This window comes from Leopardus geoffroyi, chromosome A1, assembly GCF_018350155.1.
Source record: "Leopardus geoffroyi isolate Oge1 chromosome A1, O.geoffroyi_Oge1_pat1.0, whole genome shotgun sequence".
Lineage (NCBI taxonomy): Eukaryota > Metazoa > Chordata > Mammalia > Carnivora > Felidae > Leopardus > Leopardus geoffroyi.
The window spans coordinates 49,953,636-49,974,924 of record NC_059326.1 but is presented as its reverse complement, the minus strand read 5'-3'; the positions used below and the strand labels follow the sequence as shown (position 1 = coordinate 49,974,924).

Here is a 21,289-nt window from a genome sequence, read left to right as displayed (position 1 = left end):
GTCAGAGATTGGTGAAAGAAGACAAGAAAGGAGAGATGATGCAGAAGGGGAGGTCAGAATGATTCAAAGTGTGAGGAGGACTTGACCTGCCATTAATGGCTTTGAAGACAGAGGAAAAGGGCCACAAGCCAAAGAATGCTGATGTCCTTTAGACACTGAGAACCCCCATCCAAAAGCTAGCAAGGAAGTGGGACCTTCATTGAACTGAGTTCTGGCAACAACCAGGAACAGATTCTCCCTCAGAGGGTCCAGTGAAAAACCACTGCAGTCCGATGGACCCTTCAATAGTGCAGTTCTAGATTTGAAGAGACGGAGCAGACACAATAACTAAATTCAACAAGTAGTTCTTGATTAGATTCTGGGGGTGGGTAGGGTTGGAAACAGTTTTAAAGAATGTCGTTGAGACCACTGGAGAAATTTGAACTTGCCCGACGTGTTAGATCCCAGTATTTTGTCAGTGTTAAATCTGTGTGGTAGCATTGTGGTAGTATTGTGATGACTTAGGAAATGCGCCACATGGTCAAGTATTTAGAGATGAAATGCCATCATTACCGTGTATGGAGCTAAAGGTAAAGCAAATGGTTATAATGTTAAGTTGGTGAATCTAGATGAAGGGTATAGAGATGTTCATTGAACTGCTTTTGCAACTTTTCTCCAAAAATTTGCGTTTTTTAAAATAAAAATTTGGCGAGAAAGAGAAGTCGCTTTAGCTACTGGGTAGAATGGATGTGAGCTGCGTAGGAGGAAAGAAGACCAGATGAGAAGGTTATTCCCGCGGTCACGTTGAGGGCTGGAGTAGGTCAGTGGCAGCGTGATAAAGAATAGCATCCCCATCCCACCGCAGCTGGGCCAGTGCAGTAAATCCGAGTGACAAAAGCTAATCATATAACTATAGTTACCATTGGGATCTCCCAGCCCAACGACTTCTGTGGGAGGAAAGGGTGTGGTGGTCCAGCTGTTTTTGAACTTTGTGGAGATACATTAGTCGCGCGCCCGCCAGCTCACGCGCGCAAAAAGCGCCGTGGGCCCAGACCGGAAGAGTCCACGTCTCCAGGTCAGAAGGGGAAGGAGGCATACTGAAGTTAATCTATCCATCACTTCATAAGGTATCTCCAAAATCTTGGGACCTTTCCCCATAGAAATTTCCTTGCTGCTGAGTGTCTCCTTGAAACTAATATTTAATTAACACTCAGGGTGAGTTACACAAATATGTTTGCTTCAAGTCCCCCTACTTCCGCTGCGTGCGCCGGTCCGCGAGGGGCGGGAGGAGGAAGCGGAAGTGCTGGCGCCCGGGGACAGACCACCTGATCGGTAGGTGGTGTGAGCCCTAGCGGTTTGGTATGGAGGACTGCGGCGAGCCGCAACTGGATGCCAAGTCCAAGGTAAGTCCTGTCCTGAGAGGAGCCGAGGCAGCGGGGCTCTGGAGCTAGAGGGATCTTTCCCTAAATTGTGTTCTCTGCTTCCATTTCAGGTCACCAACCAGGTGAGTGAATGGGCGGCCCCGCCTTCCGCCGGCGTCAGCTGGGCAAGGGGCTGGCCATCGCACCTGGCCTTCCTCAGCTGTCCCCCTAGTCCAACGCCTGTGTCTGCGAGTCTGTGACTTTCGTCCCGCCACCTAGAATTGCTCTTTCCACTTTGCCCCGGACGCAGTAGCTGCTGCCATTGTAATTGAACCTGCACCACCCACTCCAGCCCAAAGCGGACAGAGCGATTACTATTCGTGCTGAGCGTTTATTCAAAGCCAGGTACACAGTATTGTGGCGTGTGCTATATAAAGAGAAGAAATTGTTAAAATATACAAAGGTAGAGCTGCAAACATGTTCGAAGTCTTTAAAAAAGTTATTTTGTAGCTGGAAAGTATACCTCCTTTAACCTTTCAATGTCTACCTTTTTTATGCCAGAAATAAGAATTTGAATTTTAAAATATTTTTATGCCTCTTTGTTCTAAGTGTTCCTGTCCTGTTCCAGGTAATAAATTATTTTTAGGCAGATAGCCTAATAACACATTTCCCAGAGGAACAGTACTAAAACTAGAGCATTTTAGGTCAGGAGTTTCCCAGGCCCAAACAAAATGTAAGAAAGGGATGAGATAAGAAATAAAAGGGCAGAGGGATGTCCATTGACTGCTCTCTGTCATCTGTCTCCAAATGCTATTGCTTCTGAGGATTCCTGGGAAGTAGGGGGCACTCAGAAAGATTAATCAACCCCCTTATCTGGCTTTGCTCTGAGTTATTGGGTTAGTGTACTTTGATTCAGTCTCTTATAAATCATTGTATCCATTCACTTACACCAAATCATATGTTTAGTTGAGTAAGACGTGCTGAAGCTGAATTATATTGATTATAGGGCTTTAATAAATTGAACCTCTTTGGGGGGGGGTAGTGTTTAAAACAACACAGATTTATAATGGTTCTGGAAGGTGGAAGTCTGGAATTAGTTTTGTGGGGCTCAAGTCAAGGTGTTGGCTGGACTGTGTTCCTTGTGGGAGCGCTAGGAAAGATTTTATTTCCTTTTCTTTTCCGGTTTCTAGAGGCTGTCTGCACTCCTTGGCTTGTGGCTTTTACTTCTGTCTTGAAGGCACAGCATTCCTACCTCTGCTGCCATCACCACAACTCTTTCCTGTGACTCTGAACCTTTTGCCTCCTTATAACTATGTTGGGCCCACCTGGGGCCAGTGTCAAGATCTTTAATCTCCCAGTGTCAAGATCTTTAATTTCGTCCTGTCTGTAAAGTCTGTTTTGTCATATAGGATGACATATTCACAGGTTTTGGGGATTAGAATGCAGACATTTGGTCAGGGGAGGGGGCTGTTTTCAGCCTACTCCTCATTCCTTTTGTGCAATCATTCACAAGTTATATGATCGTTTACATAGAAAAAGCCAAGATAATGTACAAACATTAGAATTAGTATGAGACTTTGGCAAGATGATTGAATTGTTTAATTCAGACACAGAGCTGAAAAATATTTTTATAAGAGACATCATTTACAACATAAATTATAAAGTACTTTGCAATATATCTAACAAAAGATGTTTAAAACCTTTATGAAGAAAATTATGATGAGTGCTAGACTGTCAGTTTCTAGTCTGGCATGTATGGAGCTCGGAATATGGAAGATGTCACTTCATCCTAACCATGAGTAAGAAGCGGAACAAACCGAAGAATGAACAAGTCTTAGATCCGTCAGAGAAGTGAGGTCACAGGACAAACTGCTGCCCCCAAACTGGAGAGACAGTGAGGTGAATACAGAGAATTACAATTTACCGGAATGGAAATCGCTGTGGAAACCAGTGCCAGGGTGGGAACATCCAAACTATAATTGATAAGTTGCTAGAGGCTCAGTGTGGACAAGTCTGAGAATTAGAATCTCAGGGATCCAGTCATGGGTGGGGGGCACCCTCACACTTTTGTGAGTTTCACCTCCAGGAACTCCTAAATTGAACATTTTAATTCCTAGTTTATGATGTGGTTCTAAATATAATGCTCGGGCAGGGAGGTAGATTATTCAAGAATATCATTGAAGGAAGAAGAATCCATTACCCAGCTCTCATTTATGTTTGTAGTATATGCTTTTTAAAATGCACCAGATATAGCTAATATTTAGGCTTGAGCTATAATACCTTTTCTTTAAATATTTCTCACCAATGTATGAATTAGGTTAATTGGGATCACACCTCCAGTGAGAGTTCACGTACCACCCCCCCCCATACTATCTATCAGCCATCAGCATACTGTTCTCTCCATCTTTAAAATATACTCTAAAGGCATCTTCCCCTGCCACCACCTGAGTCCAAGCCTTCATCCTCTTGCCTAGACTACTACAATAGGCTCCTAATTGAGTCTCCTAGCTTTCCTTCTTAAACATAATGCCCTATCCAGCAATTTGGGTGAGCCTTTTGCAATTTAAGTTAGACCAGGTCTTTACCCTGCTCAGTCTTTTAAGTGATTCCTGTCACACCAGAAAAAAAGTCTTATATATTGACCATGTTTTGCGGGGCCATTCAAAAACTGATCTCTCATCTCTTGTAGCTCATGCCGCTCGAGCTACCTGGGCCCCGTTGTTGTTCCCTAGTTGTGTCAGGCATGCTTCTCCCTCTGTCCAGAATGCTCTCTCTTCCAGAGGCCCATGTGCTTTTTCCTTTCCTTTATTCTGTTCCCTTTCTACTCAAAAGCCACTCCTCAGAGAAGTCTCCCCCACGCTCTACCTAAATAACCTTCCCAGTCATTCTGTCCCTTTACTCTGCATTTTTTTTACACTTTTTATATTTATTTCTTGTTGTTGTTAATATTTATTTGTTTATTGTCTGCCTTCCCCACTGGAAGTTAAGGTCCTGAGGTCAGGAACTTTGTTTTATTCTTTTTTATATCCCCAGTGCTTAGAAAATCGTGTTCTTCAGTAAATTCTTATTGAATGTTAGAGCATAAAGACATAGTAACTTATCCAAAGCTACATTGTTAGAAGGTAGCAGAGCTGAGATTCAAATTCAGGTCTGTCTGACTTCAGAATCTGTTTGTTAAATCTAACAAGTCATAGTGCTACATATGACCCAGCACCAGAGGTCTCAGATTATCCATTTTTACACATTTTGATAGTGTTTTGAAGTAGTTCATGATTTTCCTTTAGATGTCTAATTAGAACTCTTCCTCACAGATGAATGATTAGTCCTACTGCTGCCACATGTTATCGTTTTCTTTCTTACCAGTTGTATGGTATAAATCAATGTAAGATGTTTTTTTTTTTGTTTTTTTTTTGTTTTTTTTTAAACAATGTAAGATGTTTTATTGACACATAATATCTTGTGTTACTTCCCCTCTTCCCATATATGAGACACAGTGACTTAAACTATTGTGCATTTTATAAAGTGGTTCATAAATGTATGACTGTTTTTGTTCTTTTGTGTATTGTGTTGGATGCATGAACTGCCCTTAAGAAGTTTACAGTCTAGTGGATGTAGAGGTGGGAGACAAATCCACAAATGACTCCTGTACGAGGTAGAATGTTCTAAATGGTCGAGTGTAAGAAGTGACAGGAATATTCATAGAAAGGTTGAGTAAACCCAGGAAAGACTTCATGGAGCAGGTAGACTTTGAGAGGAGTTTGAAGTAGATGTTTGAGAATTCTGTTGCAAGAAGGATGAGCAGTATGAGCATAAGTGTAAAGACTGAATGAGAATCTAAAGAAGGGAGGCAGTCCCTTTTGGATATGGGTGAGAAAACTGGGATTGTTTCGGGCAATGACTCAAGTGCCCACTTGGTAACTAACTCATGAGACAGTAGACTTTACAGGTTTTGACCTGTGTTATTAGATTTGGTTCATCTATAAACAGTATTTGGAGACTCTAATCTGGATTAGAGCCAACAAAGACTGTAGGCGAGAAACTAATTAGGAAGCTATGGTAAAATTTAAGGCAAGATTAAAAAAAACAAAAACAACTTTGTGTAGGTCTATAGCAGTGAGACTCGGAAGAAGGGAATAAATGTTGGCATTCTCTGAAATAAAATTTGAATACCTATCAATTCTTACATATTTTGAGTAAGAGAGAGAAAAATCAGTTTACCACCATTTCAAACTTGTGACACTATGAGAATGGCATTCATCAGTAGACATGAAATGAGGATGAAAAACACTTTTGAGGGAAGATGATGTGTACCTGGTGTTGGAGCGCATATGTACTATGAATTTATTAGTAGTGAACGTGCTTAATGGCAAAGGCTTTGTTCTTCTGTATTATTTTTATTGGAGGTATTAGCGTCTCTCAGAGGTAAATAACAGGTTTCACTAACCAAATATGAAATATCTTTTAGCTGTTTTTGTCAAAATCTCTAGAAACTAATATATTTCAGATTTATATGATTATGAGAATTTTTTTTTCAAATTTTTATTTAAATTCTAGTTAGTTAACATGAAGTGCAATATTGGTTTCAGGAGTAGAAGTCAGTGATTTATCACTAGCATACAATACCCAGTGCTCATCACAACAGGTGCCCTCCTAATACCCATCACCTATCTAGTCCATCCCACCTCCACCTGCCTCCATCAACTCTCAGTTTGTTCTCTATCTTTAAGAGTCTTTTATGGTTTGTTTCCCACTCTCTTTTCTCCCCCCTCCTATATGTTCATCTGTTTTGTTTCTTTAATTCCACATATGAGTGAAATCACATGCTATTTGTCTTTCTCTGACTTATTTCACTTAGCATAATACACTCTGTCTGCATCCACTTTGTGGCAGATGGCAAGATTTCCTCCTTTTTGATGGCTGAGTAATATTCCATTATACATATATACCACAACTTCTTTATTCATTTATTAGTCATTGGACATTTGGACTCTGCATAGTTTAGCTATTGTTGGTAGTGCTGCTGTAAACATCAGGGTGCATGTACCCCTTTGAATCTTTATTTTAGTATCCTTTGGGTAAATATCCAGTAGTGCAGCTGCTGGATTGTAGGGTAGTTCTATTTTTAACTTTTTGAGGACCCTCCATACTGTTTTCCAGAGTGGCTGCACCAGTTTGCATTCTCATCAACAGTGCAAAAGGGTTCCCTTTTCTACACTTCCTTACCAACACCTGTTGTTTATTGTGTTGTTAATTTTAGCCATTCTGACAGGTGTGAGGTGGAATCTTCTCGTGGTTTTGATTTGTTATTTCCCTGATGGTGAGTGAGCATCTTTTCATGTGTCTGTTAGCCATCTGGATGTCTTTGGAAAAATGCCTGTTCATGTCTTCTGCCCATGAGAATGAATTTTCGATGTCATTAACGAATAAATGTTAAGTTTATTGACAAAGTTATTCTCAGCCGATTATGTTTACACTGCTTTAGTTATCATTGCTGTGTAACAAACTACCGAAAACTCAGTGACTTGAAACAACAGTTTAATGATCTTCCAAGACTCTGGGGGTTACCTGGACTTAGCTAGCTTCTACTCCCCGTCATTTAGGAGTGTGATTGAGCCAGAAACGAAGGGGGCTCACTTACATGGCTAGTGATAACTTCGGCTAAGAGCTCAGCCAGAGCTAATAATTGGAGTGACTTGATTCTTCCTACATGACTGCTGAAATTAGGGTAGCTGGGTTCCAAGAGGGAGAGTCCCAAGAGCCAGCCTTCCATGAAGAAGGAGGCAGACACTTTCAGTTCTCCTAAGGTCTAGGCTCAAAGATTCCAGAAAGCCTCTTCTGTCATATTCTGTTGCTTAAAGCAATCACAGGGACAGCTCAGATGGCTGCAGGGGGAGATAAGCTCCACTTAATATGAGGAGTGACATGTATGTACAGGGAGGGGTGACACTAATTGTTGGAAGCCATCTTTAGAGACCAGTTACCACATGTCTGAGCAGTTCCAAACATATTAGTTCAACAAATACTTATTTGAACATTCACTTTGTACCACATACTGTTCTAGTAGATTCAGTAGTAAACTAGATGGATAATGTTCTTTCTCTTAGGAAGTGTGCATTTTTTGGGGAGACAGGTGATAAATAAGGAAACGTGATAATTTCAGATAATGATGAGTGCTACTGAGAACATTAAAAAGAGTATAGGTGAAGGTGCCTGTAAACAAGAAGAGGAAGGGGGAGCCTGGGTGGCTTAGTCGGTTAAGCGTCAGACTCTTGATTTCAGCTCATGTCATGACCTCCCAGTTTGTGAGAGCCAGCCTCAGTTCAGGTTCAGGCTATACGCTGTCACTGCAACCAAATCCCCGCTTGGGATTCTCGCTCTCTTCTCTCTGTCCCTCCCCCCGCTTGTGTGTATGTCCTCTCTCTCTCTCTCTCTCTCTCTCTAAATAAACAAATAAACTTAAAAAAAAATCCTTTAAGAAAATGAGGAAGACTAATGACTTGGAAAATGTATACTTGGACTAGAGTAATATGAATTCTTAAGTAGAAATTTGCTAATAACTCCTGCCTTAATCACTTTACACATGTAAACACAGGGTGTGGCATAGCGCTGTCCAATAGAACTTCTATGATGGCAGAAATGTTCTATGTTGGTTGGCACTGTCCAGTATGGGAGCAGTAGCCATATGTGGCCGTGGAGCACTTGCTATGTGGCTAGCACAACTGAGGAACTGAAAACGATTTTTATTTTATTAATTTAAATAGTCACATTTGGGTAATGCTTGCTGTATTGGACAGCTCAGGTTTAGCATTTAGAAGATGATAATGTTCTCATGCCACCCTAGACCAATTTACTTTCTTGACCTACTACAACTTAATTTAATTCCAGATAGTAATCATGTTGCAGCTAGGCATAATGAAAACTGGATAGAATATGGCATCAGACAAATTAGGGTTGGAATAACAGCTATATTAGTTTGAGATCATTGGATGAGTTGTTTGACCAGTCTTTTCCTTTCAATACTTTTGAGAGAGATTAATGTGTGCAGAATACTTAGCATTCCTTCCTTTGGCAAACCTTCACTTAAAAAAGGAGAGGCCATAGAAGTGTGTATTTTATGACTCTGTAAAAATTACATATGAGGACTAGAAATGGGGATACAGGAATAAGAAAATAGTTTCTAGGATGGAGTTGTACATGATTGTTTTTCTAGTATTTTATGTCGTATTTTGACAAAAATAAAAATTAAATTTAAACCGAAGTGGTCTTTATCGATATTTTTTCTTTATGGACAATTTTTATATGATGTTTTGTGTAAGTAATTGCAGCTACCATATCAATTTTAAGTGTGACTGAATACAGCTAATGTCTTCGTTTATCTTTCAATATCTATATTTGTTTTGTGATTTTTTTCTTTGTATTCATTTTACTTTGGGATGTTCTCATATTTTTTTTACTACTCATGTACTAGTTTGTACATTTTCATTTTTAATTCACGTTCGTAATTCTACAAGAGTTTTTGGGCTATATTACTTCATTCTTAATATTCTCCCTAATGGAAGCATGTTCTGTTCTGATTTTTCTCTTTTCTTTTCTTATTAAAATCCTTGATACAGTTAATTCCTATTTAAGGCTAAACCACATTTATTAGAAGGTTTGCTTTAAAAAATTTTTTTTGTTTACATTTATTCATTTTTGAGAGAGAGAGAGACAGACAGAGCATGAGCAGGGGAGGGGCAGGGAGAGAGGGAAACACAGAATCTAAAGCAGGCTCCAGGCTGCTGTCAGCACAGAGCCCGACACAGGGCCCAAACTCATGAATTGTGAGATCATGACCTGAGCCAAAGTTGGATGCTTAACCAACTGAGCCATCCAGGCGCCCCTATAATTTGCTTTTAATTTGCACTTAAATGTTCAGGTTACGATTTGAAAAATTCTCATCTCATAAACCTAACCCCAGCTTTTTTTTATTTAGGAATACTCATTTTGCACAGTAAGTTCTTCATATTTCCTCACCTGCCCGTTTCACTGTTGCAATCATCAGTGGATTCCAACATTGTATTCCTTAATTGCTTTTCGGTTTGAAATGGTCTAAATAATCCAGAGTTTTATTTCAGACGAAGTCAAATAGGTAATGATTTTCTGTACCATTTTCCTGTATACAGGAAAGCAACAAGGAATTGTACAGGCTGAATAAGTTTAAGAATGGGTATCACCATTGATCTAATATAAAAACTGTATGTCTAATCATGAACTCAAATTCTGTTCCTGGATTTTTAGCCACTTACTGAACATTGCCATTTAAATATCCTCTATCACCACTTGATAATACCTTTGGACTAGATATATAGAGTCCTAATTGATACATGATATCAGAATTCTCATCATCCGCACTCAGATTTTCATAGTTGTCTTGGATCTCTCCCATAATTATGAGGAAAATAATCAAGGCCTACTGATTCATTCTTTAAGGATCAGTTTAACCCTACCTTTACCACCTCAGTTCAGGCACTTAAAATAATCAGGCACCTGGATTATTGTATTCTGCTGCCATCAATACTTTCATATCATTCCCTTTACTGAAAAGTTTCAGTGAGTCCCCACTGCATACAGGAAACATTTAAATGACTTAATATGATATATTTCCCATGAGATCAAGTATACGAGAATACTTTGAAAACCTCTGAAAACTCAGAATTCGAAAAGATTTATTGGCTTCTTGACTTCTTTTGTCAGCTTTATATTCCATACTTCCTTATAGGAGCCTTCCCCTTTAAGGCATGTAAATGCTTTATCTCTCTCTCTCTTTTTTTTTTTTTTTTAATTTTTATTTATTTTTGAGAGAAAGAGGCAGAGCATGAGAGAGGAAGGGGCAGAGAGGGAGAAATAGAACTTGAAGCAGGCTCTGGGCTCCGAGCTGTCAGCACAGAGCCTGATGTGGGGCTCGAACTCACGAACTGTGAGATCATGACCTGAGCCGAAGTTAGACGCTTAACCGACTGAGCCACCCAGGCGCCCCAATGCTCTATCTCTTATACCAGATACTGACTATCTCCATCTCTAGTTGGTTCAGCTAAATATTATTAAACATTTATTTTTTTTTTGTTACGTGTATATTTATGGAATATATAAAGAAAACACATTTTCCTCTCATATTCAGTTGTATTTAATCTTCAAAACTGAGCTGAAAGCTTATGCCCTCTGTAAAGCATTCCCTTGGTCACTGTATTGTACAATAAAATTTTCCTTTCAACCAGAAGTGTGAAACTCGCTGATTTATATTCACTGCCCACACCTGATACCTACAAGATAACATAGGCAAAAAAAGTGCATTATCGTGGACAGCTTAATGAATAATTTTAAAGTGAACACCTTTGTAACCACAATCAAATTCAAGAAATGGAGCATTACCAGTATCCCAGAAGCCCACCACATGCCCTTCCCCAATCAAACCCCTCCCTTCCCTCCTCCCTAGAGGTAATGATGATCCTTTTGTGATAATCATGTTCTGACCTTTATGTATAGTTTTCCCACCTGTGTATGCAACCTTAATATTATACTTCCTATTTCTCAAGTTTAAGTGAATGGAATCACATAACTTTTGACTTCGTTTCTTTCAACATTTTTGGTGTTAAGTGTAGCTGAAGTTCATTGCTGCACATACTTCATTTATCCATCTTACTACTGATGAATATTTGGGTGGTTTCAGTTTAGGGCTATTAGGGATATAGTTGCTCAGAACATACATGTATTCTGTGTACATATGCACAAGTTTTTCTAGGATATATCTCTAGTAATTGAGTTGCTGGATCAGAGGTATACGTAACTTTGGTTTTACTAGATAAAACCAATACTCCAAAACATTAGCCCAATTTAGACTTCCATCGATAGCATGTGACACATACTTCATTGCCAGTACTTGGAATTGGCAGATTAAAGATTTTGCCATTTTGGTAGGTGTGTGGTGGTATCTTATTGTGGTTCAAATTTGCATTTCTCTGTTTCCTAATGAAGGTGAGTACCTTTCCATAAGTTTATTAACCATTTGTAGTTCTTCTGTTATCTTCTCCTTTATTTTTACATAGAAAACTTTTATTTAAAATGGAATTACACAATCTTTTTACGTATTAAAGATGTTAACCTTCTATAGCACTAGCCTGGCTTTAGTATAGTAGCAGAGTAGCCCAAAGTGCATCTGAGACGGGAGAAAATTTTGGTCTCCTCCAATCCCTCCTTTAATTTTAACTTTAAATTTTTAAAAGTTCAGTTTATTTAAACTAATAAAAAAGTTCACCCATTTCTCCCACTCCCCCAACCCCCTCTTGCAACCACCAGCGTGCTCTGTTTTATGTGCTTAGTTTTCTTTTGTAGATTCCACATGTAAGAGATCATACGGTATTTGTCTTCTTCTTTTTCACTTAGCATAATGTTCTCAAGGTCTAGCTATGTTGTTGCATATTCTTTTTTATGGCTGAATAATATTCCGTTGTTTGTACATACTACATTTTCCTTATCCATTCATCCACTGATGGACGCTTAGGTTGTTTCCATATCTTGGTTAGTGTAAATGCTACAATGAACATGGGAATGCAGATATCTTTTTGAATTAGTGTTTTCATTTTCTTCAGATAACTACCCAGAAGTGGGAATGCTAGATATTTTGGTAGTTATATTCTTAATTTTTTGAGGAAGCTTCATACTGTTTTTCATAGTGGCTGCACCAATCTATATTCCTACCAACAGTGCATGAGGGTTCCCTTTTCTCTACATCTCATAAATGCTTATTTCTTGTTTGTTTTTTTTTTTTTTATAATAGCATTTCTGACAGGTGTGGGGTGATATTATGATTTTGACACATATTTCCCTGATGATTAATGATGTTGAGCATCTTTTCATGTGCCTATTGGCGATTTAGGTGTCTTTTTTTTTGGGACAATGTCTATTTAGTGTTCTCATTTTTTTTTTTTTTTTAAGTTTATTTAATGAGAGAGAGAGGAATGAGCAGGCAAGGGGCAGAGAGACATGGAGAGAGAGAGTTCTGAGCAGGCTGTACACTGACAGCAGAGCCCGACGTGGGGCTCAAATCTATAAACTGTGAGATCATGACTTGAGCCAAAACCAAGAGTCGGTCATTCAATTGACTGAGCCACCCAGGCACCCCCGCTTCTGCTCATTTTTAAGTCCGATTTTTGTTTGTATGGAGTTGTATGAGTTCTTTACATTTTTTGGATATTAGCCCCTTGTCATTTATGATTTGCAGTTATATTCTCCCATTCAGTAGGTTGCCTTTTTGGTAAGGTTTGTTTGCTAGTTTATTTATTTATTGAGAGAGAGAGAGTGGGAGAGGGGCAGATAGAGAAATCCCAAGCAGGCTCGGCACTGTCAGTGGGGAGCCCAATGCAGGGCTTGAACCGAGGAACCATGAGATCATAACCTGACCTGATGTCCAGCACTCAAGTGACTGAGCCACCCAGGCACCCCACCTTTTCATTTTGCCGGTGGTTTCCTTTGCTGTGCGGAAGCTTTTTAATTTAATGTAGTCCCACTTGTATACTTTTGCTTTTGCTGCTTTTGCTTTTGGTGTCAAACTCAAAAAATCATCGCCAAGACTTCTGTGTCAGGGAGCTTACTGCCTACATTTTCTTCTAGGAATTTTATGGTTTCAGGTCTTACTTTCAAGTCGTTAACCATTTTGAGTAAATTTTTATGTATGGTATAAGATAGTGGTCAAGTTTCCTTCTTTTGCATGTGGTTGTTCAGTTTTCCCAGTATTATTTATTGAAGATACTGTCCTTTCACTGCTGTATATTCTTGCCTCCTTTGTCATAAGCTAGTTAACCTTATATGCATGGGTTTATTTCTGTGAGCTCTCGATTATGTTGCATTTGACCTGTGTGTCTTTTTTCATGCCAATACCGTACTTTTAAAACTACTATACCTTTGTAATACAGTTTGAAAACAGAAAGCGTGATGCTTCCAGCTTTGTTCTTTCTAAAATTGCTTTGGCTCTTTGGGGTCTTCTGTGCTTTCATACTTATTTTAGGAGTTTTTTCTATTTCTGTGAAAATTATCATTGGGATTTTGATAGGGATTGCATTGAATCTGTAGATTGCTTTGGGTAGTAAGGACAACATTAATTCTTCCAATCCATGAGCACAGGATATCTTTCCATTTATTTGTGTCTTCAATTTCTTTCATTAATGTCTTGTAGTTTTCAGTGTATAGGTCTTTCACCTCCTTGGTTAAATTTATTCCTAGGTATTTTATTCTTTTTGATGCAATCATAAATGGTATTATTTTCTAATGAGCTATCTGAAAGAGAAATTGAGAAAACATTTCTCTTTCAGATAGTTCATTATTAGTGCATAAAATGCAACAGATTTTTATGTATTCCTTTTGTACCCTACAACTTTATTGAATTTATTAGTTCTACCAGTTTTTTTTTTTAATTTTTATTTTTTATTTATTCTTTCTTAATGAAATCCTTAAGGTTTCCTTTGTTTGTCATCTGCAAATAGTGACAGTTTTACTTCTTTCCCTCCAGTTTGGATGCCTTTTACTTGTTTTTCTTGCCTAATTGCTCTGACTAGGACTTCTAATTCTATGTTGAATAAAATTGGTGAGGGTGGACATCATCATCATGTTCCTGATCTGAAAGGAAAAGCTTTTAGCTTTTCATTATTGAGTATCATGTTAGTTGTAAGCTTGTCATATATTTGTCATATATATATACACACACACATACATACACATATATGTACATATATATGTATACATATGTGTATGTATGTGTGTATATATATGTATATGTATACATATATATACATATATATAGCCTTTATTATGTTAAGGTATATTCCCTCTACAGCTGCTTTGTTGAGAGGTTGTTGTTTTTTTTTTATGTATGGATATTGAAGTTTGTCAGATGCTTTTTTCTGCTTCTATTGAGATGATTATATATGATTTTTATCTTTTATCTTTTTATTTTATTTATTTTTTATTATTTTTTTTAAATGTGTATCACATTGATTTATAGATGTTGAACCAACCTTGCATCCCTGGAATAACTGATTTGATCATGGTATATGGTCCTATTAATATACTGTTGAATTCAGTTTGCTAATATTTTTTTGAGAATTTTGCATTTATGTTCATCAGGAATATTGGCCTGTAATTTTCTGTTCTTGTGGCATACCTGTCTCCTTTTAGTATCAGGGTAATGTTGGCTTCATAAGTTTGTTTGGAAAAGTTCTCCCTGGTTTTTCGTTTTGTTTTGCTTGTTTTGTGGCAGAGTTTGAGAAGGATTCATATTAATTCTTGTTTTAATGTTTGGTAGAATTCATCAGTGAAGCCATCTGGTCTCTAACTTCTGTTCGTTGGGAAGTCTTTGATTACTGATTCACTCTCCTTGCTAGTAGCTGGTCTGTTCATATTTCCTAATTCATCATGATTCATGCTTGGTGGTTTGTATGTTGCTAGGAATTTTTCCATTTCTTCTAGGTTGTTCAATTTGTTGGTATGTAAGTGTTTACAGTGGTATCTTATGATCCTATGTATTTCTGTGGAATCACTTACAACATCTCCTCTTTCATTTTGGATTTTATTTTCCTCTTTTTTCTTGGTAAGTCTAGCTAAAGCCTTAGTTTTTGTTTAATCTTTAAGTTAAAATGCTCAATTTTGTCTTTTGCAGAACCAGTTTTTAGTTTTCTTCATATTTTCTATTGTCTTTTTAGTCTCTATTTCATTTATTTCTACTCTAATCTTTGTTATATCCTTTCTTCTGCTGACTTTGGGCATCTGTTCCTTTTCTGTTTTCTTGAAGTGTAAAGTTAGCTTATTTATTTGAGATTTTTCTTGTTTCTTGATGTAGGCATTTATCACCATGAACTTCTATTTTAGAACTGCTTTTGCTGCATCCCACACAATTCGGCATGCTACATTTGCATTTTGCTTTGTCTCAAGGTATTTTTTAGATTTCTCTTTTCATTTCTTCTTTGACCCGTCGATTATTTAGTAGCATGTTGTTATGTCTCCACATATTTGTGGATATTCTAGATTTTTTCTTGTAATTGATGTCTAGTTTCATACCATTGTAGTTGGAAGAGATGCCTCAGAGGATATCGATCCTAGCAAATGTTCCATGTGCACTTGAGAAGAATGTGTATTCTGTTGCCATTGGATGGAATGTTCTGTAAATAACTGTTAAGTCCATTTGGGCTAACATGTTATTTAAAGCTGATGTTTCTTTATTGATTTTCCGTCTGGATGTTCTATCCATTGATATAAGAAGGGTATTAAAGTCTCCTACTATCATATTGCTGTCTATTTCTCCTTCTAGGTCTGTTAATATTTGCGTTGTATATCTAGTATTCCTATGTTGGATGCATAAATATTTACACATTATATCTTCTTGTTGGATTGACTGCTTTATCATTATGTAACTTCCTTTTTGTTTCTTATTACAGTCTTTGTTTTAAAGTCTATTTGTCTGGTATTAAGCATAGCTACCTCAGCTTTCTTTGGTTTCTATCTGCATGGAATATCTTTTTCCATCCTTCATTTTCAGTCTGTTTGCCTTCTTACCTCTGGAGCATGTCTCGTCTAGGCGGTATATAGATAAGTCTTGTTTATAAAAGATCCCAAATTTTATAAAAAGAGATTTATTAACAAGGAAAGCTTTTTGTCCTATCAGCATTAATTTGGTAGCAAAAAGTATCATTCAAGGGTTACCTGGGTGGCTTAGTTGGTTAAGCATCCAACTCTTGATTTCGGCACAGGTCATGATCTCACAGTCATGAGACTGAGCCGCGCATCAGGCTCTGTGCTGTGCGTGGAGCCTGCTGAAGAGTCTCTGTTTGCCTCTTCCTTTGCCCCTCCCCCCGCCGACACGAGTGCTTGTTCACGTGCACATGCATACTTGCCTTCTCTCTCTCTCAAAAAAAGTAGTCAACAAGTATTTTTTGTGAGTGCCTGTTGTGTACCATTTACTTGTCTAAGCTTTGAAAACAAGAAACAGAATTCCTCTGCTCACAGTCTACTGTTTTAGAGTCAGTTTTAAGAGCTGCATTTATCCAATCTTGTTTTATGCCACAGCAACACTGAGCAGTCATTGATAGAAAATAGATTAAAAGTAAAGACAGCTAGTAGTCAATAAGCAGTAATCTTTGGAGTCAAACAGACTTTGGTTTCAGTTCTGATCACAGAAATGTGTGACCTTGCACACGTTATCTAAGCTCTCTGAAATTCAGTTTTGTCATCTGCAAAATAGAAATAATAGCCTATGATGTTATGATGATTCAGTGAGGCATTGAATACATGTAAACTACATAGCACCTCACCTGACAAGTGTTCATCATCCTCAGTGATGAAATCTAAAACCACCTTATCACCCAGTGTTTATGTCAGTGTAAGGTTAGGCTGAGGATCCTCGTGAAGAAGGAAACTGGAATGATTCCCATGTGAGTCTCAGTCACATAAGGAGATGGTATTTAATTCACCTTCCACTTCAGGACTTTTGGGTTGTGGGATGGGAGAAAGTATATGTGGAACAGGAAAGTGAGGTAAGAGAGGCCACAAGGCATTGGGAGTCCCCTTAAACGCCAGAGCAAAATGAAAGGAAACCTAGGAATACCACATCTTCCTTCTACCTCCATTTTATACCTGGTGAAGATTTGTGTGTGTGTTTACTGTTGTAATTATGACAGTATTGTTTTCCAGCTCTTTATATCCCTTATTGCCTCTCTCCATTTTCATTTGATTATTGTTCCCATAACAGTATTAAATGAAGATATTTTCTTTTACTCTGACCAGCATTGAAACTGAAAGTTCAATGTGAGAGCAGTAAAACTGAATAAATATCTGCATTCATGGCATTGTTATTACCAATGTATTGTTCTGTAATGTTTCATTACAGCTTGTAGATTTTCAGTGGAAACTGGGGATGGCAGTGAGCTCAGACAGTTGCAGATCTCTCAAGTATCCTTACGTTGCAGTGTTGCTGAAGGTGATGGATCATTCAGGCCAAGTGAAAAACAAGTCCTTTGAAATGACAATTCCACAGTTTCAGGTTTGTGATTTCACTCATTCAGTTGTAGTTCCTGATTCTGTAATTGCTACTTAAACACGCAATCTTTCTTGAGGGAAAATTTTAATTGTTTGTATTTGCAGTTGTTTTGATGTGTATTTATTAGTACACACAAAAGATCTAAATTTTTTTTCTTTGGGAACTTGATTAATTTCAGTACTTTCAATATAATGTTGAATTTGTGTACCGTCACATTTGATCACTTTCACAGTGCTCCTCTGTGAATACATTTAGGACGTTTTCGTCTTCTCTGGTAGGATACTTACTTTGCATTTAACTGTTTTATTCTTACTCTTTTTAGGCTTAATTTCAAGAATAAGCTAAATGAATCTTAACTTTGAAATAGGCTTCATGCCTGCTTGGGATTCTCTTTCTCCCTCTCTCTCTCTGCCCCTTCCCCACTTGCACTCTCACTCTTCCTCTCTCAAAATAAATAAATAAACTTAAAAAAAAAAAAAGGAAATAGTGACATCCAACTTCCTTCCATAATGAGTTTACATATAAATTAAAACGAAATATATATACTCTTAAGTAGTAAAATAGAGAATTAAGACCAAATAAGAAGGAAAATGAAAATAGGTAAGTCATTAGAGAGTATCCTAATTGATGAGGTTAAGTTTCAAATTTGCCTCCTAGCTTCCTGGTGGGTAGAGGAGAAGAAAGGAAAAGAGAATTTGCTTGCTCCCTCTCTTATTGGAGATTTGGGAGATGGAAAAAAAGATGACTTTTATAGGAGAACAACCATGCCAGCTTAATTTTTAATTTTTTTTAATGTTAATTTATTTTTGAGAGAGACAGAGACAGAATGTGAGTGGGTTAGGGGCAGAGAGAGAGGGAGACACAGAATCCGAAGCAGGCTCCAGGCTCCGAGCTGTCAGCACAGAGCCTGACACGGGGCTCGAACTCACGAGTGGTGAGATTGTGACCTGAGCTGAAGTTGGACACTCAACCGACTGAGCCACCCAGGTGCCCCACCATCTTAATTTTTAAATGAAAGGGAAATACGCTTCTACCATTTAAACCATTGTCATTGTTGGGTTTCTCTTATTGTAACTAAACCCATATCTTAAACAACGCAGCTCCTATCATTCTGAAATACAGTCTTTCACTAAATTTAAAGTGGTTTGAAGCCTGGAAACCAAACTGTCATTTTTTTCAAAGATTCTATTTTTAAATAATTTCTACACCCAACATGGGGCTCAGACTCATAACCCCGAGATCAGGAGTTGTATATTGTACTGACTGAGGCAGCCAGGTGCCCCCCAAACTCATTTTTGTTTTTATCTTCATTGCCTAGTACAATGTTGGGTATTTAATAACGCTTTCTGGTATAATCTCAAAATAATTTTGTTTTGTGCTTTATTTTATTTTTATTATTTATTATTATTTTTTAGAGAGAGAGAGAGAGAGAGCATGAGCAGTGGAGGGAGAGAGAGAGAATTGTAAACAGGCTCCATACCCAGCATGGAGCCCAATGGGGGGCTCAATCTCATGACCCTAAGATCATGAACTGAGCTGAAAATCAAGAGTCTGACGCTTAACTGACTGAGCCTTCCAGGTGCTCCTCTGAAAAGTTTAATCATGAGCTAATTATCCAACCCTACAATAGTAATTTTGCTTGCAATTTGCAAATTGCATTTGTTTGTTTTGTATAACTTTCCAGTAATAATTGTGATATAGACATTAACATACAAACTTAATATGTCCTATAGCCTCTAGTGGTCAGATATAAGTAAAAGAACTACTTAACCTATCCTCTAAAAGCAAAGTTAATATTTTCCTTTTTTCTCTGCAGAATTTCTACAGACAGTTCAAGGAAATTGCTGCAGTTATTGAAACTGTGTGAAAACTGATTACTTGGTTGATAAGTTATGGCCATCATTCTAAAATCATGGACTTCACTTTCTGTAACAAACTGTATATGGATCCAATGATATTTATTGACTGAAAATTGTACTTTTGTTTTTCTATTTTTTAATAATAAAAAATCACACAAACAGGAATTAGATAGTGGTGGTCAATGCAAAACTTTGTGATTATACTAAAAGCTACTCAATTAAACACTTTAAAGGGTGAACTCTGTTGTGTAAACTATATCTCAATAAAAAATCAGAGTTAAATGATTGATTTTGAAGGCAACACAAGTTTATGTATTAGACCAATAGTTTTATTATTTATTTATTTATGTATTTATTTTTAAAATTTTTTTTGATTTTTTTTTATTTTTGGGACAGAGAGAGACAGAACATGAATGGAGGAGGGTCAGAGAGAGGGAGACACAGAATCTGAAGCAGACACCAGGCTCCGAGCTGTCAGCACAGAGCCCGACGCGGGGCTCGAACTCATGGACTGTGAGATCATGACCTAAGCTGAAGTCGGACACTTAACTGACTGAGCCACCCAGGTGCCCCTAGACCAAGAGTTTTAAATTTTATTAATAATGCTACCCATTTTATAAACAAAATCTTTTATGGAGTCCTATATATAAAATATGTATAAATTTTTTAAAAGGTAGTATTTGATTATTATAACATTTCAAATTCAGTTTTTCAGTATTCACTTATAATAACAGCAATCGGTGAGAATAGTGAGCCTGCTCCCTCTCAAGCATTTAGATCAGGTTAGGAATGACCATTGCTGCCTTAAAACAGTCATTTGTTATTAACATTTATAGGAAGTTCAAGTACATGCTCAGAGATAGAAAAATAAGTTTTATTTTGAGCTCTCTATATAACTGAGTTAACCTGGTAGCACAAATTACTGTGTTAGATGATTTCTGTTGAATTTAAATTTATAAAGCAGTTGTGAAAATATTTCATAAAGCCAAAGCAATCAGCACTATATGGCATTGCTTAGGAATAAACAACTACACCACTAGAATATACTAGGTGGCCTAGAAATCGATCAAGGCATTTGGGACATGGATGGTATTTCAGTTGGAGGGAAAATGTGATTTATTTAATAAATTATACTAGCTGTCAAAATGTAGACAAAAGTAAATTCCAGATAGATTAAATGACTTTAAATTATAAACTTTAGAAGTTTTACAAAATATTTATGTTAACTAAGGTAAACAACTCCACAACTATAATGTACAACATAGATACATTTAAAATACAAGAAGTAAAAAATTATATGTGGAAAAAAAGGTCATTAAAGACAAAAGACATGCTGGGTTGATGTAGAAGTTACTTCTTGGTCTGGAAAAGAAATTACTTTAAATATTTCAAGTAGGAAGAGATTTTATATAAGAAATGATATGCTCCCTAAACCATCAGACTAAGGAAACAAGTCAGTAGGTTCCTCCTGGCTTCTAGAAATCCAGTGGTGCAGGAATTTCAGGCCAAACCGTTGCCAATAAACTGCACAATGCAGAACATTACTTGGAAGCCGGTGCATGTGCCATTTCTGCTGTCCACGTGTACAATGAAATAAAAGCTGCTTGCTTTCTTTGCCCTTCCTAATGTCACAGCAAGAATGCCTCTCACTGGTGGAAGGTAAACCAGGACCCTGTTGACATAAGAATCTAGTCAATTCAGTTTCTAGTCTTTTAGCACTTCAAGAGGGGAGATTTAGAACAGCAAGAATGGTGCTGAGCATTTTTACTCCGCTGACAGAAATAGGAGTTATTATGTTCTTTTGCAAAGTGATCACGCACACGATGTAGCAATTTCATAGTCCAGAAATGTCAGTCCAGAAATAAACCGTTTGAAATAAAGTTACGAGTTGTAAAGGGGTATTTGGCAAAAGTGGTTGAATGCTCATCCATTTCCGCTGTTTGCCCTCACAGGCAGACTGCATTTTCCAGCCTCCCTTTGCAATTAGGTAAGGATCTCATGATTGGGTTGTAGCCAATGGAATCTGGGCA

At 37.6% G+C, this 21,289-nt stretch overlaps 2 protein-coding genes across 2 annotated transcripts in view; one reads left to right on the top strand and one right to left on the bottom strand.

The window, feature by feature from the left end:
* Positions 1-21,289, bottom strand: part of UCHL3 (ubiquitin C-terminal hydrolase L3) — a 100,113-nt gene that overhangs the window by 53,068 nt on the left and 25,756 nt on the right. The window lies entirely within an intron of this gene.
* Positions 1,259-19,424, top strand: COMMD6 (COMM domain containing 6). Its single transcript, XM_045479434.1, has 4 exons — positions 1,259-1,382; positions 1,472-1,483; positions 17,251-17,403; positions 19,217-19,424. The coding sequence occupies exons 1-4, from the start codon at positions 1,341-1,343 to the stop codon at positions 19,265-19,267; spliced, it is 258 nt and encodes an 85-aa protein (XP_045335390.1). The 5' UTR covers positions 1,259-1,340; the 3' UTR covers positions 19,268-19,424.

What these genes read in the sequence shown, in the direction of transcription:
- COMMD6 (XM_045479434.1), top strand. Translation starts at nt 1,341, where the DNA reads ATGGAGGACTGCGGCGAGCCGCAACTGGATGCCAAGTCCAAG. An exon ending in TGACAATTCCACAGTTTCAG is followed by an intron (nt 17,404 to 19,216) that starts GTTTGTGATTTC and finishes TTTTCTCTGCAG; the next exon opens with AATTTCTACAGACAGTTCAA.